The 20,826-nt window shown below is 36.5% G+C and overlaps 1 protein-coding gene across 2 annotated transcripts in view; it reads right to left on the reverse strand.

Annotated features, from left to right (window-relative positions):
• The window catches only part of PRKG1 (protein kinase cGMP-dependent 1), a 1,349,224-nt gene that overhangs the window by 1,248,712 nt on the left and 79,686 nt on the right, over nucleotides 1-20,826 (reverse strand). Inside the window, exon 1 of one of the 2 annotated variants that reach the window (XM_050805422.1) lies at nucleotides 3,991-4,757. The exons of the other annotated variant lie outside the window; for it this stretch is intronic. Coding sequence (XP_050661379.1) covers nucleotides 3,991-4,301 — 311 coding nt within the window. The 5' untranslated portion in view covers nucleotides 4,302-4,757. Of the gene's footprint in view, nucleotides 1-3,990; nucleotides 4,758-20,826 lie in introns of those variants that run through there. 2 annotated transcript variants of the gene reach the window in all.

Here is a 20,826-nt window from a genome sequence, read left to right on the forward strand (position 1 = left end):
GGATGGTAGGACCTATGTAGCTCTTACCTCTAATGCCTTACAATATTTTGCACATCACAGGCAATCCCATAGAAGTATTGAACTGAGCTGCAGAGCACTTTTGGAATTAAATTTCTACCTTTCAAGACATAGTATGTTTTTATATTATGCCATCTATGATTACACTAGAATTCTAGAATTCTCTCAACTTCCAACAGAATGTAATATAGAGTTTTTAGGAACATTTTGTTTTTCTTGAGATATATTAGTATAAAGTCTAAAAGATCAAATAATCTCTTAAAATTAATGCATCCCTAAAAATAAAAATAAATATTTTTATCCTCAACTCCTCCAAAGTACTTCAGGTGTGGTGGCTCACACCTGTAATCTCAGCACTTTGGGAGGAGCAGGTGGGCTGATAACCTGAGTTCAGGAGTTCAAGACCAGCCTGGCCAAAATGGTGAAACCCCATCTCTACTAAAAAACAAACAAACAAACAAACAAACAAATAAAATACAAAATTAGCCAGGCATGGTGGCATGTGCCTGTAATCCCAGCCACTCAGGAGGCTGAGGTGGGAGAGCTGCTTGAACCCGGGAGGTGGAGGTTGCAGTGAGCCGAGATTGTGCCACTGCACTCCAGCCTGGGTGACAAAGCAAGACTCCGTCTCAACAACAACAACAAAGAAAAAAAAAGGAAACAAAATAGAACATGTCACAATTCTCTGAAATTCAGCAACAGCTTACAAAAATACAAAGAAACTAACAACTTTTAGGAACTCAAGTCTATATAATCCAACTGAAATAACTGAAACCCTGTGACATTAAAATGGAAAGGATTTGGGAATATTTTCAAAAGATAAGGGGTTTAGATAAAAATTTCAGGGACTGAATGTTCCAACATGATATAGAATCAATTTCAGGAATGAAACTTCATGAAATAAAATTACTTAAGTCCATAAGAACTATTCTATATAGGCAATCAACAAGCTATCTGATCTCATATAATGAATGCTTAGGTTTTGTTTTTTCATTTTAAGGGTTTATTTGCACAATTTATTTCCAAATATAGTTTAGTAGTTTTACATTCTCAAGGAGTTATTTGGTAGCAGTGGAATATAGATTCCAATTTGCTACATCAGTTCTTTGCTTCACATAAGTACTGTATACAGATTGTGAAAGAGATCAATAAAAACACTCCTCCTACCTCATAGTTATAGCAGGAGTGTCCTGTCTGTGTGCTGGAATCTGACAGAACCTTCCCTCCAATTCCCACATTACAGGAAAAATTCCAAACCAAAAATGTTAAGATGATTCAAGTTATTAAGTTAATTTATATTTTATACTATTTTTAAACAACCAAATTTACCAAGAAAACAGAACTAAAGAAAAAAATTATAATCCTCAGGAGGCAACCTCAGTAAGCAAAAACTAAACAGATATATTTGCAGATATGAGATAAATGAACAGAACATTAGTGGGGCAGTTACCTACATCTAAAAAAAAAAAAAAACAGAATCAAAAACTAGCATGAATGTGAGCTGGAAATTAATGTGTCTATTTAGATACTTTCATTTTAACTTGAACTCACAATAATCTATATGTGTGTTTAAGAAAGATGGCTACGTTTAAGATGTAGTAAAGATGAAATATAAAGACACAAACACTTGTTGCCAGTAAGTCTGTGTAATCAAATTATTCATAGTGAAATACATTGAAATGCAAACAAGTCTTCTTTGGTTTGGCAGGTTTTCTTAACTCTTTGTGGAGCTACCTTGTACAACCCTTCAAATAACATAAGATTTATTCATTTTGAATACAATGTACTTCTATTTTCCCTAAGAAAGGTACACTTTCTACTACTCAAGCCAATTTTTTTCTAGTTTTCTTTATGTAAGTGTGAAAAAAGAACAGATGTTTTTCCAAAATTATTTAAGCTTGGAAGGCATTCTATCATTTTCCTCAATAAAATACTTCAGAGTCACCCAAAGAATCATGGCAATATCTTAAGAGCTGAGTCCTTTAAAATACAAGTTATTAGTAAGAAATCAGTGTCAGGACACACAGCATTATTTGATAGATAAAATTTGTAATATAATGGGACACTGTAAATCATTTGCCACACTAGCTTTATTTTCCACTCTGGACCTTTTCTGTTTGTTAGTTTTTCAATCTAGTTATTCTACAAGTCATGTACAAAGAGGCTTTTAAACTTATCACATTGTATAGCTCATTCCCTACTGCCTAGAATCTTGTAAATCTCTGATGGAATGTTTAACTGGAGTTATCAGCTGGCTTGAACATGCTTCACTATGAAACCTATTTAAATGGTCTTTTTGTAAAAGCAGAGTTTGCTCTGTGTCACTCAAAAGTCCTGCAGATACGAAAATGAGATCCTATGGAATGTTTAAAGATGCAGAGAGCTGTCTTTGAGTTATTTTTTCATTATGCAAAACTTGGCCCAGGAGAGATGGTCCTGTACCTCGTTAGCTAAAACAGTCAGGCATGTCAGGACTGCAAATTAATTTACCAGAGAAAGCTGAAGTTTATTCAGATCGCTCAGGGTTTTAAGGCAGACCTAAGTCTGCTGAACTATTAGGGCAATTTGGCGAGGTCGGAATCTCAGAAATGTTTATCCTTATTGTCTCTTTCTGCCTCCCTCGCAGAATACAAACTCCTCCCTAAACTAAGCCTGCATGAACAGCAAATGTTCCATGGGAATCAACATGTATAGGTATAACTCTAAGTTTTCAAAAGTAATAATTGGTACACACTGTGATTCCCCCCAAAAAATATCCAATAAATACAAGTAGAGATAATCGAGTATTTACTTTCTCCTTATATTAACTTGTTGTGTTTATGAAGTGGAGGGTTTCGATGGACCTTGTATTATTATGTAACACGTGCCATCCAGCCAATGTGATGTTGTTAGTAGTAGAGTAAGCAGTAACATCCTTGGTTTTATCAATTATGTTATTATCTATTAATTTAAAATGCTGTTCTTTTGGGCGCTCTCCCACATTCTCTGTTAACCTCATGTTCCTGTAGCTTTACTCTCTATACGAACTCTGAGTTGAGTGTTGTATAACAAGTTTCATTAAATTTTTTCCATCCAAGTTATGAAGCCCACTAACATCAGAATTGCACAGTTTTCTCAAAGGCTAGAACAATGCCACAGTGGTTGCATTAGAAGCCAAGAGTAAGGCAAACAATGCAATGGGTCCACGTTTTAAGTAAGATAAGTGTGCTTATCTGTATCTAACCCTGGAAACAAGCAACCACGTCTTGGGAGATGGAGATGCTCCATTAGTAACATTATGCACGTTCCTTAAGGAAAACAAGCAATCTTCTGCCTCATATGTTATGAAAAAATATTTCTTCAAAATCAACAGACTAGTCTTCCATTTATGGATTGTAAATGTCATCCAATTCAGGAAATCAAAAATTCTTCCTTTTTCTATGTGTATTTGCTTATGTTTCACACTTTGATGATGACAAGAACGTCAGGTTTGAAGGGTACCAGCGTGAAGCGCCAGCAGGTAGAGAAATCCGGGAGAGCCACAAAAGCATAGAAAGTATGGGTGATATCAGACGCATTTCATTTCAAGTCTGATGAGCCTGCATTTAGGATTTTCCAGCTGGGCTGGTTTGCCAGGGTTTTTGGGAGACAGGGGGGCTTTTTATTTCTTCTCTCACACTCACACACACGGTCGGACACACACCTGGGACGCATTCAAACTCTACGTACACTAGGTGGCTTATACGAATGTATATGTATATTTAAAAATAATACCTTGACATCTGACAAAGACACGAAGGCAACGTATGTGCAGTGAGTCTGGCTCTGAGAAACGTGCACAGCCCCGCAAGAAGTGCCCGTTAAAATGAAACATTTCTGAGGATGAGGACAGACATGGCAAGCGGGAGGGGCGGGGGCCGACAGACAATACAGAGACCCGCAGCTCCCCACCGCCAGGGCGCCACATGGACCCGGCGCGTCACCCCTGCTTACTGTGGGCTCTTGGGGTAGAAGGGCAGGGTCACATGGCTGAGATCCTGGATGTCGAAGGCGGTGGGTTCGGCGGAGATCGCCTGCCGCTTGGTGCGCGGCTCGCCCTGCAAGGTGCTCGCGCTCTGCTTCTGCGCCTGCTGGGTGGCTGGTCGGATCACCGAGCGGTACTTGTCCAGCTCGTTCTGCAGCTTCTGGATCAGTTCGTCCTTCTGATCCAACTCCAGCTCCAGCTCGTCGATGAGAGCATCCCGCTGCCTCAGCTCCTCGATCTTCTCCTGGAGCGCGTACTGTAAATCCCGCAAGGTGCCCATGCTCCTCCGGGCTGCCGGGGGCTCCTTCCTGCCGCTGCTCCGCGTAGTGGGGCTTCCTCCCCTCTCCGATCAACTTTCCCCAAAGTCGCCGCTGCCTCCCGAGTGCCAAAGCTTCCTACTTGAGACCAAAGCCAGCCCTGGCTTCTGAGCATGCCCAGTCCGCCGGCTTCAGCCACCCAGAGTTTCAGTGCAGATTCCACTTCTCTGGGCTGGCTGTGAGGCTCAGAGTGGGGAGAGCAAACCAGCAGGTCCAACCCGGGATTAAACCTGAGACGCGGTGGGCGCCGCGGCACGGGGTAGAAGAGCCGGGAGGCGCGGTGGCGGGGGAGCGGGAGGAGGGGACGTGAATGGGGGCTCCGAGGCAGCGGCTGGGCTCTCAGGGTCCCTCGCGCCGGGCGCCCAAGGAAGCTTGCGGGGCTTGCGGGGAGCCTGATAAGCCTCCGAGGCGCGCCGGGGGTGTGCGGGCGGAGCGAGGGGGGAGCTCTACTTCGGGGGTGGGGAGGTGGGAGGGAGGGGACAGGGAGGACCCCGGGCAAACTCCGGAGGCCTCAGCTGACTCCAGAGCCGACCAGCCTGGAGAATGTTGGGCTACGATCCTAGCGACGTACGAGGCATAGGGGACTCTGTATCATCAAAGCTCTGAGTTCTGGAGGTATTTTGACGGCCGGCCTCACTAAGGAAAGCTCCCGAGCGGTGTGGCCGAGCTGTCGCTTCTCCCACACTACCTTTCCCACCCGGAGCGCCTCACACAGGTGGCTAATGCTTGCGAAGAAACTTGCCTTTCAGGAGCTGCGAGCGAGTCGGCGACCGCGAGGAATTTCCCCTTTCAGCCTACTACCTTTGGGAAAGCGTTGTGGGGTAGGGAGTGGGGGTTCTGATTTTATTCCCCCGAGGCGTTGCTACTCTTTACCTGCTCCGGATAGTTACTCTCCTTTCTGCCCCTTCCAAACTCTGATCAGGGAACTCTTTTAGGGCAAAGGCCAAAAACGGATTTGGGCCCTAGCAGGCCATTCAGCTTCCCCATGAGCCCTCCGCCTTGAGCTGGTGCCTGGGAATAGTTCTCTGATGGACCTTGCTTCTTCCATTGGCTGAATTTGGCGGGGAGAGGGTGGGGGTTAAAAATCATTCCCGAGCTCCAAAAAGTTCATCTTGAAACTGAACCATACCTTTGAAAATATTACTTTCCTCACAATCAAGCTGTTAGGAATGTGTATTTCCACTTGAATGGCCAGGAAGACATCCTGACACAAACTTTAAAGAAGGGAGAAAATAGTGAAGGAGCCAGGGAGACTACGCGGGCTGCAGTGAATTGTACACTATACTGCAGTCACCCCCACCTCTACCCACTCCCATCCCCATCCCTGCCCACTCAATATTCCCCAAAATGATCACAATTAGGTAACTTCCTTTCTATCCAAGTATTACTCTCCCATCATGGGAACACATGTATAGAATCTTTAAATATCTGCCTAATACGTACCTAAATTCCTAATATTTGCTTAAGACATTAACAACTCATCCCATTTTATAGCATCTTTATTGGCAGACTTTTGATTACTATTCTTGGGCACTCAATATTATAATCCTCAATGCTCTATGTGGTCATTCCTTAACACTAAAACAAAGTGGATAGAAAATAAAATTGAATTGCAATGCAATTCTAAAGTTAACAAAGAATAGTATCAAAATAACTTGCACACGGTTGCTTTTGAATACACAATTTTTTGTATTTAAGCTAGAGACAGAGGAAGGGAGGAAAAGAGGGAAGGAGGTCAAGGTATGTTAACAAGCTTGTTCATTTAAAGTGTGGTTGTTTGTAATTACAGGACTAAATGACAAAATATATGCAGTCCTAAATATTCTTTTATGTAGATGATTATCTAATAATTCTCTTAATGCAGATTACACAAGACACTTCATTTTTCTGCTTTCCAACACAGACTTTCAGAAGTGCATTTATTTCTAAATGTGATATATAAAATGGATCATTCTCAAAACATTTTCTTTTGCAATGAAGAAATGAGCAACCTACAAATATTGAAAATAATAGCTCTGAATTATTGTTGTTTTAATTAAAAGTAAACCAAGCAGAAGTACTGTGACTTTGTATAACTCACTGTACTCTAAAAAAACTTCCATGAAAATTTCCTTCTTCTGGGCAAAAGGCCAAATTCTTATTTAACCTGTGGGAATTCTTTATTTCCATGGGAAAATGTTTGATACAAAATGACTTTTTCCTATAGATCTATTATTGAGGTTCCTGAAGCCATGAGTTTATGTCTAAAAATATATCAGATACAATGTATACAGGACATAATTAGACAACTGCTAAGTTGGGTTCAGAATTCCAGGATTTTCTCTTCCTTTTTTTCCTTTTTTAGTTTTTCTTTTCTTTTCTTTTTTCTGTGACAGAGTTTTGCTCTTGTCACCCAGGCTGAAGTGCAGTGGCACAATCTCAGCTCACTGCAACCTCCACCTCCTGGATTCAAGTGATTCTCCTGCCTCAGCCTCCAGAGTAGCTGGGACTACAGGCACCTGCCACCATGCCGGCTAGTTTTTGTATTTTCAGTAGAGACGGGGTGTTACCATGTTGGCCAGGATGTTCTCGATCTCTTATCTCATGATCTGCCCGCGTTGGCCTCCCAAAATGCTGGGATTGCAGACATGAGCCACTGTGCCCAGCCATCTCTTTCATTTTTAAAGTGAAAACAAATATTTTAAGTAAGTTTTTCATTGACGTTTTAGAGTTTATTTAGGGTTTAAATGGGGTCACTTAATGTTTTTGAGCAGCACAAAATAGAGAAGCTTCTTCCTCATTTGTAGAAAGTCTGTCTACATGTACAAAGGAAAATAAAAACTAAAACACTTTCCCAAAAATAAAAAATAAGACTTCAACCAAAAATATGTAGGCATTTTGGAAAAAAGTGAGTTTTTTTTTTTACACTAAAATATGTAAATATTTTTTCACTATTTTAGCTGGCATATCTACATGCAATTATAGGATGTATACACATTACATTTTCATTTTCAATGTACATCTCATGATATAAAATCTGTTCCAGGATGAATCTGATATTGACAGTCAGGAATCTGTTATAACAAACACAAAGAGAGTAAACAGCTGAAAAGACATGACTTTTACAATTGACTTTAAAAGGTGTTCAAGGAATAGAATCTAGTTATGTCAGGCTGTGTTATTTTTTAAAATTTATTTTCCCTTAAATGCTTTATAATTTCATATGCAAAATCCAGGATTCTAGCCTTTTCTCTTTCATTTTTAAAGTAAAAATAAATATTTTAGGTATGTTTTTCAATGATGTTTTTGGCCAGCTGTTTAGATCTTGAGCGATCAGGTTTCCATCTCAACCTTTTGAGTGTTTCCAATATTTTCTTAAACATCTTCTGCGTTGTACTTAGTAAATGCTGGAAATAAACCTTATGTGAAAAATCAAAGTCCTGCAATTACGTCTTAACAGACAAATTATCTTTACTATGTGTCATATAGTAAACTTAACTGGCTAAATTACAAGATCAAAGATCAGGCACAAGTCTACTTTCTGCTAATTAGGAAGTGTCTACCTCAAATTCCTTCAGGGATAGAGTAGAGGAGAATGGCTTGATCTGAGCCCTGCCCCACTGCCTATCTGAGATGAAGCTTTGACATTCGATGCTGACAGTTAGAACAATGGAATTTTGAAGGAACTGAATTCATACTCTAGAATTCCATAATCGACTCACAACCTGCTTTTCAGCAGTCTTCCTTTTTCATAACTTTAATAAAAGCAAAGTTCTACTGGTAGCCAGACCAAACTGAGGCCTGTTAAACTCTAATATGCTCTTCACTCTTGCACCCAACCCTCATAATTGAGAATAAAAACTGACATGTCTTCCTTAATGGACTCTCAGAATCATTTAATGAGATATTCCAATAAAGTATCTTTATTATAATACTGGCTATTCAAAAGTAAATCTGTAGAATTTATCATCCTTCACTAAAAACATTATTAGCCCAAAAGAACTGTGCTAATTTTATCCACTTGTCCATTCCACTGATACTGTATTTCCTGGAAGAATCTTAAGTTTTGAAATTTTCTTCTGCCATGTCATGTGTGTATCTTGAATGGGAAAAAATACACAAACAAAAATATAGCTGAGCCTTTTAGGTGATAGAAGCTACCTCTTGCAGAAGATTGCTGAAAGTAACAAGTCCTCCTAAGAATCTAGATTTTAAAGCTACTATTACTGGCAGACATAATGGTTTGTTCTAAGTTGCTAATCATAATCAAGATCACAAAAAATAACTAACTGCCTTGACTTCTTATATGTGTTGTTCATATAACCCTGTAAGTTGAATATTATTAATATTCTATTAACATTAGAGAAAATGAAGGCACAGAATCATTCACTTAATCAATGGCAAAGTCTGGCTTCATATCCAGACTAGGTGATGTAGAGCTGAAGTTCCTACCCCTCATTACTTTCTGTAGAACTTATAAGTGTTGCTACTGTCCTATTCTGTATCCAGAGAGAGAAGAGTGTCCTTAACATCAACTTGCTTGACTCAGGGGTCAGGGAGGTGAAGAGGACAAATTTTTAAAATCCTGAAAGATCAGCAGCAAGGTTTTCAAAAAGTTCCTTTTCCCAAAACTGTCTTTATTTCAACAAGATTACATTCTGGTTCAGGGTACAGTAACTTGAACCCATTTGCCAGAGATTGTACTAATCCTAAAATTGCTTGAAATTGTCCTGTCTTTAAAACTAAAAGTTCTAAGTATCTTCCAGTCTCAGGCAAACCAGGAGAGTTGGTCACCCTATTTAATTCAAAATATCTGAGCCTCTCTAGTTTATAAATATTTTCAAATTTTGCTTTCCACATTACTGATAGAAAAGTAAAACCAAGGAAGATCTATAATGATAATACCTATTATTTTAGGCACATTACAAACCCACTTATACATTACTTTGTGTGAATATGTTTTAGGAAAGCAATCATCCTATTGCAATGAATAATAATGCACAACCGGAATTGTCTTTGGACTATAAAGGGGGATGAGTCAGACAATAGAATTTTAATTATACTTTGATAAATTAGACAATAATTCAAGGATCCCTTTTTGCTTTATTGTTTTAACAAAAACTGGAACTTACATTGATTCCCTACTAAGTACAGTGACTCAAGTACCAGCTATTTTATTAATTCCTGTAGAACTAGTTTTATAATTGTGTTTAGTGGATAGATTTGGCCACAAGGAATATATATTTCCATGGATATAAGTGCAAATCGAAATAGTTTGGCTGTTTTCAAGGTATAGTATTTCAAATGGTAAGTTCTGCATGGAAAAGAAAAAAAAATAAACCATTAATGATAAAAAAAAAACTTACTGCAGAGACTTGGAAAGTAATAAAGCACTGTACCATAATTGCTAATGTACTTAGCATTTAATACCGAATTAGTGTCACATTTAATATTAGGTGAAATCAATTTTTATAGTCCCCTTCTTAAGATGACGAGAAGTTATTATTGGGCCTCAGGCTAAACTAGTTCTCATGAAAACTCATGAACTGTCTAACAAAATGAACATTTATTTGTACTCTTTAGTCAGCTGCTCATCTCCAATAGCCAAAAGAAAAAAAAATCAAGAAGAAAAATATTAGGCTTTTTGTATTTTGAAATAAGCGTAAAATTTTTAAATGCATAAAATAGAATCTAAAATGCTTTATTCACAAGACACCATTTTACTGCATCTGAAGCTTAATGTATATGTACATGAAGCTTAATGTATATGTACATGCAACATATCTACCTGTATTATAAATAAGTTAGAGTTGCTCAGTTCCATTTCAGTGATTCTTCTGGTATATTAAATGTGCATCTTTTACTAAGGTAAATCATCAATATTTTCCACAAAATTTTCTAAAGTACTTTCAAAAGTAATTTTGATTCTGAAAACAGATTTGATATCATGGGGCTTATAGAATAGCTCTATAGTCCGTGAATTTTTTCTTTTTTTGCTCTTGTTTTTATTTTAACTAGTATTTAGCAGTTGATATAACTTGGCCATTTTCTTCTTACAGGTTTTGTAACCAAAATTTAAAGTAAAGAAAACCTAAATTTTGTTAGCAAACTCTTTAAAAATAGTAAGGTAAGAAAATACTAAAGATGTAAGAACGACAATAAAATAGAAATTTGGGTGAATTGAATTTTTTTTTATTAGTAGGTAAAATGACTGCATTGGGCAAGAGAAAGATGTCAGGAAATTTGTTTATATTGTGAGAATGTCAGTGATTCAAGGGAGAGGGGGCTTTGCAGGCAAAAAGACTTAGTAGGGAAATACATGGAGATCTCCACTCTCATTAATTTAATAGGCATGGAAGTATCACCTAACTTCAAATTAAGGAATCTTCAAATTGTGACTTTTCTATAATCATCATGAGATGGAAATCCAGACATCCACTTTTCTAACGACAGGCAAATGAAGCAGTAGGCTAGTAAAGCAAATGGATATCATTCCAGGGCCAAGATACTGCCAAGTATTATTCTTGAAACAAGGATAGGAGCTCCAGGCTGGGGCCCAGGAGATGCATACATTCACTATGTATTTGTAACTAACTATAACATTATCATTCGCCTCGCCTAATGTAGGTTTTTAGAAAAGATTCAGTAATTCCTTTATGGTCTAGGCTGGATTTTTAAAAATTCATTTTTCAAAGCACAGGCATTTAATCTGGTAGGTAAAGAATACTTTGAATATTAGTGGTCCAGATTTAAACTTAAAAGACAAATGTGCAAACACCTATATAATGAAGAAGTTACCCAAAACAGCAATATCTAAAGTATCATATAGTTTCAATGCACCATATAAATAAATGTACAATAGGAACTTTCACACTTTTTTGATATTAGTGCAAAACACAATTACACATCTAGAATCTAGTGTCTAGAGTTACTGTATTACATACAAATTTTTTTGCTCAAAGAGTTAATGTAGAGAGTCATTATGGAAAATTCATCTAATTTTTCCCTAAAATATAATACAGCCAAAATTCTAATCATCCAGCTTCTTTAGAAAAGCATCTATGTTGACTACAACTTTTAAGTGGAAAAAATGACAGGGAAATCTTCACAATGTTTATTTGTGGAATATTAAAAGCAATTGCTGCTGTTAGGAACATGGAGAACTTAGTGAAAATTGCTTACTTTCATTTTCCAGTTTCCACTGGTCAGACCCTCCATCGGAAAACTGCAAATAATATTCTCTCAGCAGTCACAGAACTAAAACTTACCTAAGATAACAGTGTTTCCACGTTTGCTCTATTTTTTAGTTTACTTTATGTCACTCTCAAGGGTACACACAAATAACATACATATACATACATACAAACACACAAATACAGAGAATTAAACATATGCCATGGTTTAACATCTCATCCTATCCCACCTCCCACAGAAAAAAAAAAAAAGCAAATGTGTCAGCTATGATGTGAATGTCTCCCCCAAAGTTCATATGCTGGAAACTTAATCCCCAGTGCAACAACACTGAGAGGTGGAATCTTTTAAGTGGTAATTCTTTCAAGAAAAAAAGTAGTTGTATAAAGACACATATTTTCTAGAAAATATTCAAAGTGACAGGAAGAAAACATGGTTATCATGGATCTTAAGCAGGCAAATATGTTGTTCTAAGAGGGGTGTCAAAGTAAAGCTCTGCTAGCAACCAGGCGACTCTAATGCAGAGCTTTCCTCAGAATGTTAACTAAAGAACACTAGTTCCTTAAAATGGTAATAAATGTAATGAAAAAGAGTTTTATGTTCAAAAATGTTTGGGAGACATTGAGAAAAAAAATAAGAAAAGAGATTTCTTTCTGCATTATTATCAGTACTTTTAACTTTCCAGTATGTATTATGAATTTCCAAAATAAATATACAGTAAATACAAAAAATATTACATACTGTATACACTATGTAAATAAATGGTAAATATATACAATTGTTTAACAACTAAACCTTCCTTCTTCTAATACTTTCAGTGTTGAACCTGAGTATTCATAGCATTTAATACTTTAAAAGTCAGACAATTTAATAGAAAGTACAAGCATTTTCTCCATTTGTGAAATCCCCTATTGCTATCTACATACACAGCAATATCTGAGACAAGAACACACAGTTCTATTCCCACAAACAGTACTGTCAACTACTTGCATCTCCCCTTTCAAACCACAATCTGCCCAGCCTGTGGCCACAGCCAATGACATGACAGAAAACCATGAACATATAACAAATTTGGTGCCTACAGGAAAGATTAGCCTTGCCATTTGACCCATAATCACATTTCCTCCCTTTAAAATTAGACTAGGTCACAAGATTATTGCTTAGGCTGGGAAAATGTTCAAGGAAGGACTACAATGGGATCAAAATAGGTAGAGCATTTGGTGAGTAATGAATTACTTAAGTATTACAGTGATCCTTTAGTTCTTTAAGTTCTCCAAGCATTAAGCAATTACATTTTAACATTTCATAGCTTCCAGTGGGAATTCTCTTTTTGCCTGTGAAGCCCTGTTCCAAACCCCTTTCACTACCTTCAAATCCTAGCCCCATCACTGCCCCATCACCGCCTCTCATCTCTTGAGTTGTTTATTCAATAAATCTATTCTTCAGTTCTTCCCTAAAATAAAACTACCTCTAATAATCCTTCAGAATCATCCCCATAATATTTTCCCTTCTAAAAGCACTTTATCAGAATGCATAATTACATATTACGCATTATAACCCTAACCCTAACGCTAACCCTAATATTTGCATACATATTTGTTAAATAGATACTTCTCCCATTAGACTGTAAACTATGAAAGCAAAGAATTATGTCTATTTTGTTCACCAATACCTAGAACAGGAAGGTGCTCACTATACTTGCTAATTGTGTTGAATAAATAAAGGTAGGAGTAAATGCAGTCAACAATTATTTATTTAGTATGCAAAACACACCTCTCTGTGGAAAGGAATCAAAAGGGACAAATTTTCTGTTTATTGATGGTGTTGTGTAATATTTAATAAATCAAACATATCAGAGGCTTAGTTTAAACCTGTCTGTATGTAATAAATCAAATATATCAGAGGCTTAACTTTAAAATGGGTTTTCTTCTACAGAAAAAAATAGTAATAATCCCTATTTGAACAACATATTTGCCTGTTTAAGGACCATGATAACGATGTTTTCTTCCTATCACTCTGATTTTTTTTCTAGAAAATAATGTGTCTTGATATCCAACTACTTTTTTCAACTCTCTTAATGCACTTTTAAATCACCATAATCTCACCTTCTTTCTTACTCTTAGACTTATAATATGTTGTCTTCAAGGTACAGCGCTCTTTTATGTAACACTGGCAATGTCTACAGAATCAACAGTTTTGCAATTTCTTTTTTGTTTCTTCCACAGTTCCAGCTACCCCTTCAAAAGCCGACTGCTTTATTTGGAGTTGGCCTTCTTTACTAGTGCTTCTTAATACATACATCTTGTAGAAAACTATTCATATCATTTGATATTATTTCAAAAGCAGATGCTTTCAATTAAGATACTTAGTATCTTCCGTGATTATTAACCGATGCTTGTGTCCTACCTGATCATTTATAATTTGAAAGTTAAGATTCAAAGTCCAAGAAGCAAATTTACATCCATCTGCAAAATTCCTTCACTAACTTAATTCTTAACATACATATACTTATTTCCCATCTCCTCTCCCTTGTTCTTGCTTTGCTTTTTCCACAGAATGTCAGACTGGGCCCTAGATATAAAATCATAAGCTTAACATCACAATCAATTGAACATAAAAGTGCTAACTTTTGGGAATTAGCAATAATTATAAAGTCACAATGCTATGTTAAATAGCTGTTCAATTCAATCAAAAGACAGGAATATATGGTTTGTTAATGCAAAAAAGAATATTTCTCAGGTAGATGTTTTCTGTAATTTTAAAAAGTCAGAAAGAAGACTTCATAAGCTCTTCAAATTTATTAGACTTGAATATAGGTCTTGAAAAAAGTAATTGTTGTCAACCTTAAAAAACCTAAAGACAAGCCATCCCTATGAGAAAACAAAATAAATCCTTATCTATTAAAGAGTCAAATTTGAAGCTAAAAAGTCAAAACCTTGCATATATATATATCCCAAATATCTTTATAAATTAAGCTTTTAACTGCAATGTTATAATGCTGCTTCAGTGTCTAAATAGAAATTTAAGTTTCTGATTCGCAACTGTGTGAAACTTCTAGATCTTCAATAAAACGTTAGCATTAATAACCATGTGAATGTAAGAACCCTTCTGGCATTGCATCATTTATCTTTAGTGGTTTTAATTATATTTTTCCTCCCACAAACTGGGAGTCTCATGATGCAGTCATCAATATACCTAATCCTTTTGGGAGCACCATTTCCCAAGAGGAAAAACATATGTAATTAATATTAATAAAGCTCCGCAACAGAAAAATGTCATGTTGATATGTATATGCCTTTCTATATGTAGAAAATATATTCTTTATTTTATTCAGTTAAAAATAGCATTTTTCGGAAAATAGTTTCTGATTGAGATTTAAATGTTTCATTTTTTAAAAGTACAAGGTAAAGCAAAGCATCACATGATGGTGAAATTTGTACTCCTTCTTTATATGATTCATTTTATTTTAAATACACTTCCATAAATAGCGTACAGCTTCAACAAACAGTACATTCTCCAAATTTATCTCTCAGCCATTAATACTAATTTCTAATGACTAAAATACAGAACTAAAGGTACAATTGCACCCTCTACTGTCCAAATATTGAGAATCGTGCTGTGTATGTTTGTGTAACACATTCATTATAAAAGTAACAAGTAAATAACATTGGTTTCCTTTTGACATTAATTAGCATATCCTCAAAAAATTAAGCTCTAATTATAAAATTTCCATAGTGATGTAAATGGAAGTTTGCCACTTTTATAATTACTTGTACTAAACTAATTTAGAAAATGACTCTTATTAAGGTACAGTCATGCATCATGCAATAAATTTTCTGTCAATGACAGACCACATATACAACAGTGGTCTTGTAAGATTATAATGAAGCTGCTATACATAGCTGTACCTTTTTTTATGTTTTATACCATATTTTTACTGTACCTTTTCTATGTTTAGATATGTGTAGATATACAAATACTTACCATCATGTTACAGTTGCTTACAGTATTCGGGAGCTATAGGCTATGTCATATAGCCTAGGTGTGTAATAGGCTATATACCATCTAGGTTTGTGTAAGTACACTTTTTGATGTTTGCACAATCATAAAATTGCCTAAAGGCACATTTCTTAGAATGTATCCCTGTTGTTAAATGATGCAACTGTACTTGAGTGAAGTAGTCATTAACTTACTGATAATGCATGGCAATATTAATGACCTTTACAACAATATTCATAACAAGGAAAAATATGAAATCATTCAAGCAAACAATTGGCATATTTTTCTAATAGTGTATAAAGTTTACCAAATTTTGTTTCAAGTTAAAAATCAAGAAAGCACTAATGTTTCTCTAAAACTGTGCTTCAAAGTTTTTAAGAAAAATTGTGAGTTGATTGTCCAAAATGTGACATACCACTATGAGCTAAAATTAATAGGTTATTTGTATTTTTTAAACCTATCTTTAATGTTTCAATAGAGACTGTTGGTCCAGGCGCAGTGGCTCACGCCTGTAATCCCAGCACTTTGGGAGGCTGAGGCAGGTGGATTGCCTGAGATCGGGAGTTCGAGACCAACCTGACCAACATGTAAAAACCCTGTCTCTACTAAAAATACAAAATTAGCCAGGTGTGGTGGTGCATGCCTATAATTCCAGCTACCCAGGAGGCTGAGGCAGGAGAATCTCTTGAATCCAGGAGGGGGAGGTTGTGGTGAGCCAAGATCACACCATTGCACTCCAGCCTGGGCAACAAGAGCAAAACTCCATCTTAAAAAAAAAAAAAAAAAAAAAACAGGTACTGTTTTGAATTCAAAATAAATTATTATTCAAAAGATTATCTTATCAATTTTTTCTTCTGGTGATGAAGATTCATTTACTGATAATCAACCCTCCCACCTATAATAATTAGAGAGGTTGAACCAAAAATATGAAAATAAGGCATTGGAAAACTCCCAAGCAGCAAGGAATTGAGGGGCCAATATCCCAGAGAAACGTGAAGTCCAGAGATGTCAGCCTAATGTTCAGTGTTTTTCTGAGGTATTCACCAATTACAAAATACTTCTAAGAAAATAAATAAGCATAAATTAAAAGCTGAGAGGCTAAGAAGTTGATCAAAGCTTCTAAAGTCTAAAATGGCTGGAGGGACAAAAATTGGAATCAGGCCCAACAAGTTGAAATCCAGGGAGGCTAAACTTTAACTGCTAATAACCATGTACCCAATAAGACGGAATCCTGTTTTATATCTGTGCAATCTATAATTGGATTAGGTGATCTGACCCTAGTCTTCCTGCCCGTCAGGAGCAAAAGTAAATCCTCCATGAAGGAAGATCACGTAATCCAGAGTATCACACTCTTTCTACAATTTTTCATGCCTAATGTTGGGTTAAAAAAAAAATTAGGCAACACCCCATAACCTAAAACTGAGAAAAAAGTAGAAGCCATGCAACAGAAGGAGACACATGGGAGATTGTGATATTGGAATTATCAGAAATGAACTTTAAAGTAATTGTGACAAATATGTTTCAGAAAAGTGATTAAAATGTTAGTAATTTTAGCAGAAAACCAGAAATTAGAAAGAACTTTTTGAAGCTGAAATTTTAGAATTAAAAAAAAGCAGTAACTGAAATTTAATAACTCTATAGTCAATTTTAATAACAGAAGACACAATTAGTAAACTGGAAGATAAGTCCAAATAAAATAGCTACATTAAATAAAGAAAAGGAATTTTAAAACATAGGAAACAGGACATGAGATGTGGAGTCTTGGGAGAAGTTCTAACATCTATATAACTGGAGTCTCAAAAGAACAGAAAAGAGAGAATATAGCAAAAGCAGTATTTGAAGAAATAATCACTATGAATTTTCCAAAACTGATTAAAAAAAAAATCAGGCCACAGATTTCAAGAGGCACTGTAAATGACTAGCACAATAAATATAAAAGACACCGATATGGTTTGGGTGGGTCCCCACTCAAATCTCATTTTGACTTGTAGCTCCCATAATTCCCAAGTGCTGTGGGAGGGACCCAGTAGGAGGTAATTGACTCATGGGGGTGGGTTTTTCCCGTGCTATTCTCATGATACTGAATAAGTCTCACAAGATCTGATGGTTTTATGAAGGGGAGTTCCCCTGCACATGCTCTCTTGCCTGCTGCCATGTAAGACATGCTCTTCCTTCATCTTCCACCATGACTGTGAGGCCTCCCCACCCATGTGGAACTGTCAGTCCATTGAACCTCTTTCCTTCATAAATTACCCGGTCTCAGGTATGTCTTTATCAGCAGCGTGAGAACAGACTAATACAGACACACACACACACACACACACACAGACACATACACACACACACAGACACATAGGTATAATACAGTAAAATTGTTACATGAAAAACAGAAAGCTCCTAAGAGCAGACAGACAAAAATATCTGCAACCTTCAAAGGAACAATAAGTTAACAGCTTTTTAATTGAAGCAGTGAAAGTCACAAGACAATAGAATGGTAGCCTCAAAAGGCTGAAAAAAAATCTGACAACCAAGAATTCTATACTTGACAAAAATATTCTTTGAAAATAAAGGTAAATAAGTATATTTTGAGAAACAAAAACTAGAGAATTTGTTACCAACAGATCACGCTAAAGGAGATAATAAAAGGTATTCTTCAGACAGAAAGAAAATGAATCCACATGAAAGCACAAATATTTAAAGAAAATGTAAGTATCATACAAAGGATAAATATGAGGGTAAATGTATATAAATTATTACTGTATAAAACAATAACATCTAACAACAATAATATAAAAGAGAGTAAGGGGCTAACAGTTGAATGTTGTTAGGTCATTTCACTGTCTGAGTATTAATAAATGTAATGACTTACCTCTAATTTTACTAATGCCAGGATGTATTACATGTTGTACTCTCTAGCGTAACCACTTAAGGAAGCACAAGTTGTATAAATAACAAATTGATGGAAGGATAACTGAATATTAAAAACAATAGATTCATTAAAGTAGAGGCAAAAAAGGAAAGAAAACAACATAGAACAAAAATCACAAATAGAAAACAAACAGTACAATGATAGATCAAAGATTTGATCAATGATAGATCAAAATGTATTACTAAACAAACTAAATAGATTACTCCAGTTGCTAAACAAACAATATCTGACTGAATAAAATAAAAATTATATATATTTTACGAGACAATTGTTATATAAGGAAACAGAAAGGCTTATAGTAAAAATGGTAAATAGAATCCAAACACAAACCAAAAGAAAGTTGATATAGCTCTACTACAAAGCAAAGAAGTAAGAACACCAGTGATATTAGAGTTAAAAAGGGATATCTCTTAATAATAAAATGATTAATTTACCAGAAAGTGATTATAATTCTAAATGTACGTGCACTAAATAACAGCCTTCACATTGGCAAAAGTAAAAATTCATAATGCTAAGAGGAGATACAGACAAACCTAATATCTTAGTAGATTGTGACTCGTATCTTAGAATAAGTGATAGACCTAGCAGGCAGAAATATAATCAGGCAATAAAAGATAGAAACAATATACTTAACAAATGTGAGTTAATTACACTACATAGAACACCTCATCTCAAAATTGTAAAACACATAATTTTCTAGTGCATAGGAATATTTATTAAAATTGACTATATGCTGGACCATAAAACAAGTCTCAACAAACATCAGAATATTAAAATCATGGTATCTTGCTGCAGAAGAATTAAACTGGAAATGAACACAAACTATCTCAATAATTATGAAAAAGTATTTAATAAAATTCAAAATCCATTTATAATTTTAAAATAATTTTGAAAATTTTGAAATAAGCCAGGTGTGGTGGCTCATGCACATAATCCCAGTACTTTGGGAGGCTGAGGCAGGAGGATCACTTGAGCCCAGGAGTTTGAGGCTGCAAAGAGCTATGATTGCACCAGTACACTGAAGCCAAGAGGATAGTGCAAGATTCTGTCTCTAAAAAAATAAATTAATGAATAAATAAATAATTTCAATGTAAAGAGTACTTATCTGATAAAATGTACACACACACATGCACAAAAATCTACCAAAAAAACTCATACTTAATGGTGAATTATTAAAACACTTCTTTATGTACCACAAAAAGAAATATATGCCAATAATCACCACATTAATTCAACATTATAATTGAAACCTGACCACTGAAATAAGGCAAGAACACTAAGTAAAATGCCAAAAAATTAGAAAATGTTGCATAATTATTGACACAGACCTACAGAAAAACTATTAAAATAAGTAAATTGGAGGTCAGCATACAGAAATTTTATGTTAAAAGTTAAAAATGTATTTCTAGGGGGCAGTTCCAAGATGGCCAAATAGGAACAGCTCCAGCCTCCAGCTCCCAGCGTGAGCGACACAGAAGACGGGTGATTTCTGCATTTCCAACTGAGGTACTGGGTTCATCTCACTGCTGCATGTTGGACAGTGGGTGCAGGACAGTAGGTGCAGCCCACTGAGCAAGAGACAAAGCAGGGCGAGGCATCACCTTACCTGGGAAGCACAAGGGGTAAGGGAATTCCCTTTCCCAGCCAAGGGAAACCATGACACACAGCCTCTGGAAAATCGGGTCACTCCCACACTAATACTGTGCTTTTCCAAGGGTCTTAGCAAATGGCACACCAGGAGATTATATCCTGTACCTGGCTCAGAGGGTCCCACACCCACAGAGCCTCCCTCATTGCTAGCACAGCAGACTGAGATCTAACTGCAAGATGGCAGCGAGGCTGGGGGAGGGGCGCCCACCATTGCTGAGGCTTGAGTAGGTAAACAAAGTAGCCGGGAAGCTTGAAGTGGGTGGAGGCCACCACAGCTCAAGGAGGCCTGCCTGCCTCTGTAGACTCCACCTCTGGGGATAGGGCATAGCCATAAAATAGGCAGCAGAAACCTCTGCAGATTTAAATGTCCCTGTCTGACAGCTTTGAAGGGAGTAGTAGTTCTCCCAGCACAGAGTTTGAGATCTGAGAATGGACAGACTGCCTCCTCAAGTGGGTCCCTGACTCCCGAGTAGCCTAACTGGGAGACACCTCCCAGTAGGGGCAGAGTGATACCTCACACGGCTGAGTATCCCTCTAAGACTAAGCTTCCAGAGGAATGATCAGGCAGCAACATTTGCTGTTCAGCAATAATCACTATTCTGCAGCCTCTGCTGCTGATACCCAGATACCCAGGCAAATAGGGTCTGGAGTGAACCTCGAGCAAACTCCAACAGACCTGCAGCTGAGGGTCTGGATTGTTAGAAGGAAAAATAACAAATAGAAAGGACATCCATAGCAAA

This window comes from Macaca thibetana, chromosome 9 (assembly GCF_024542745.1).
Source record: "Macaca thibetana thibetana isolate TM-01 chromosome 9, ASM2454274v1, whole genome shotgun sequence".
Classification (NCBI taxonomy): Eukaryota; Metazoa; Chordata; class Mammalia; order Primates; family Cercopithecidae; genus Macaca; species Macaca thibetana.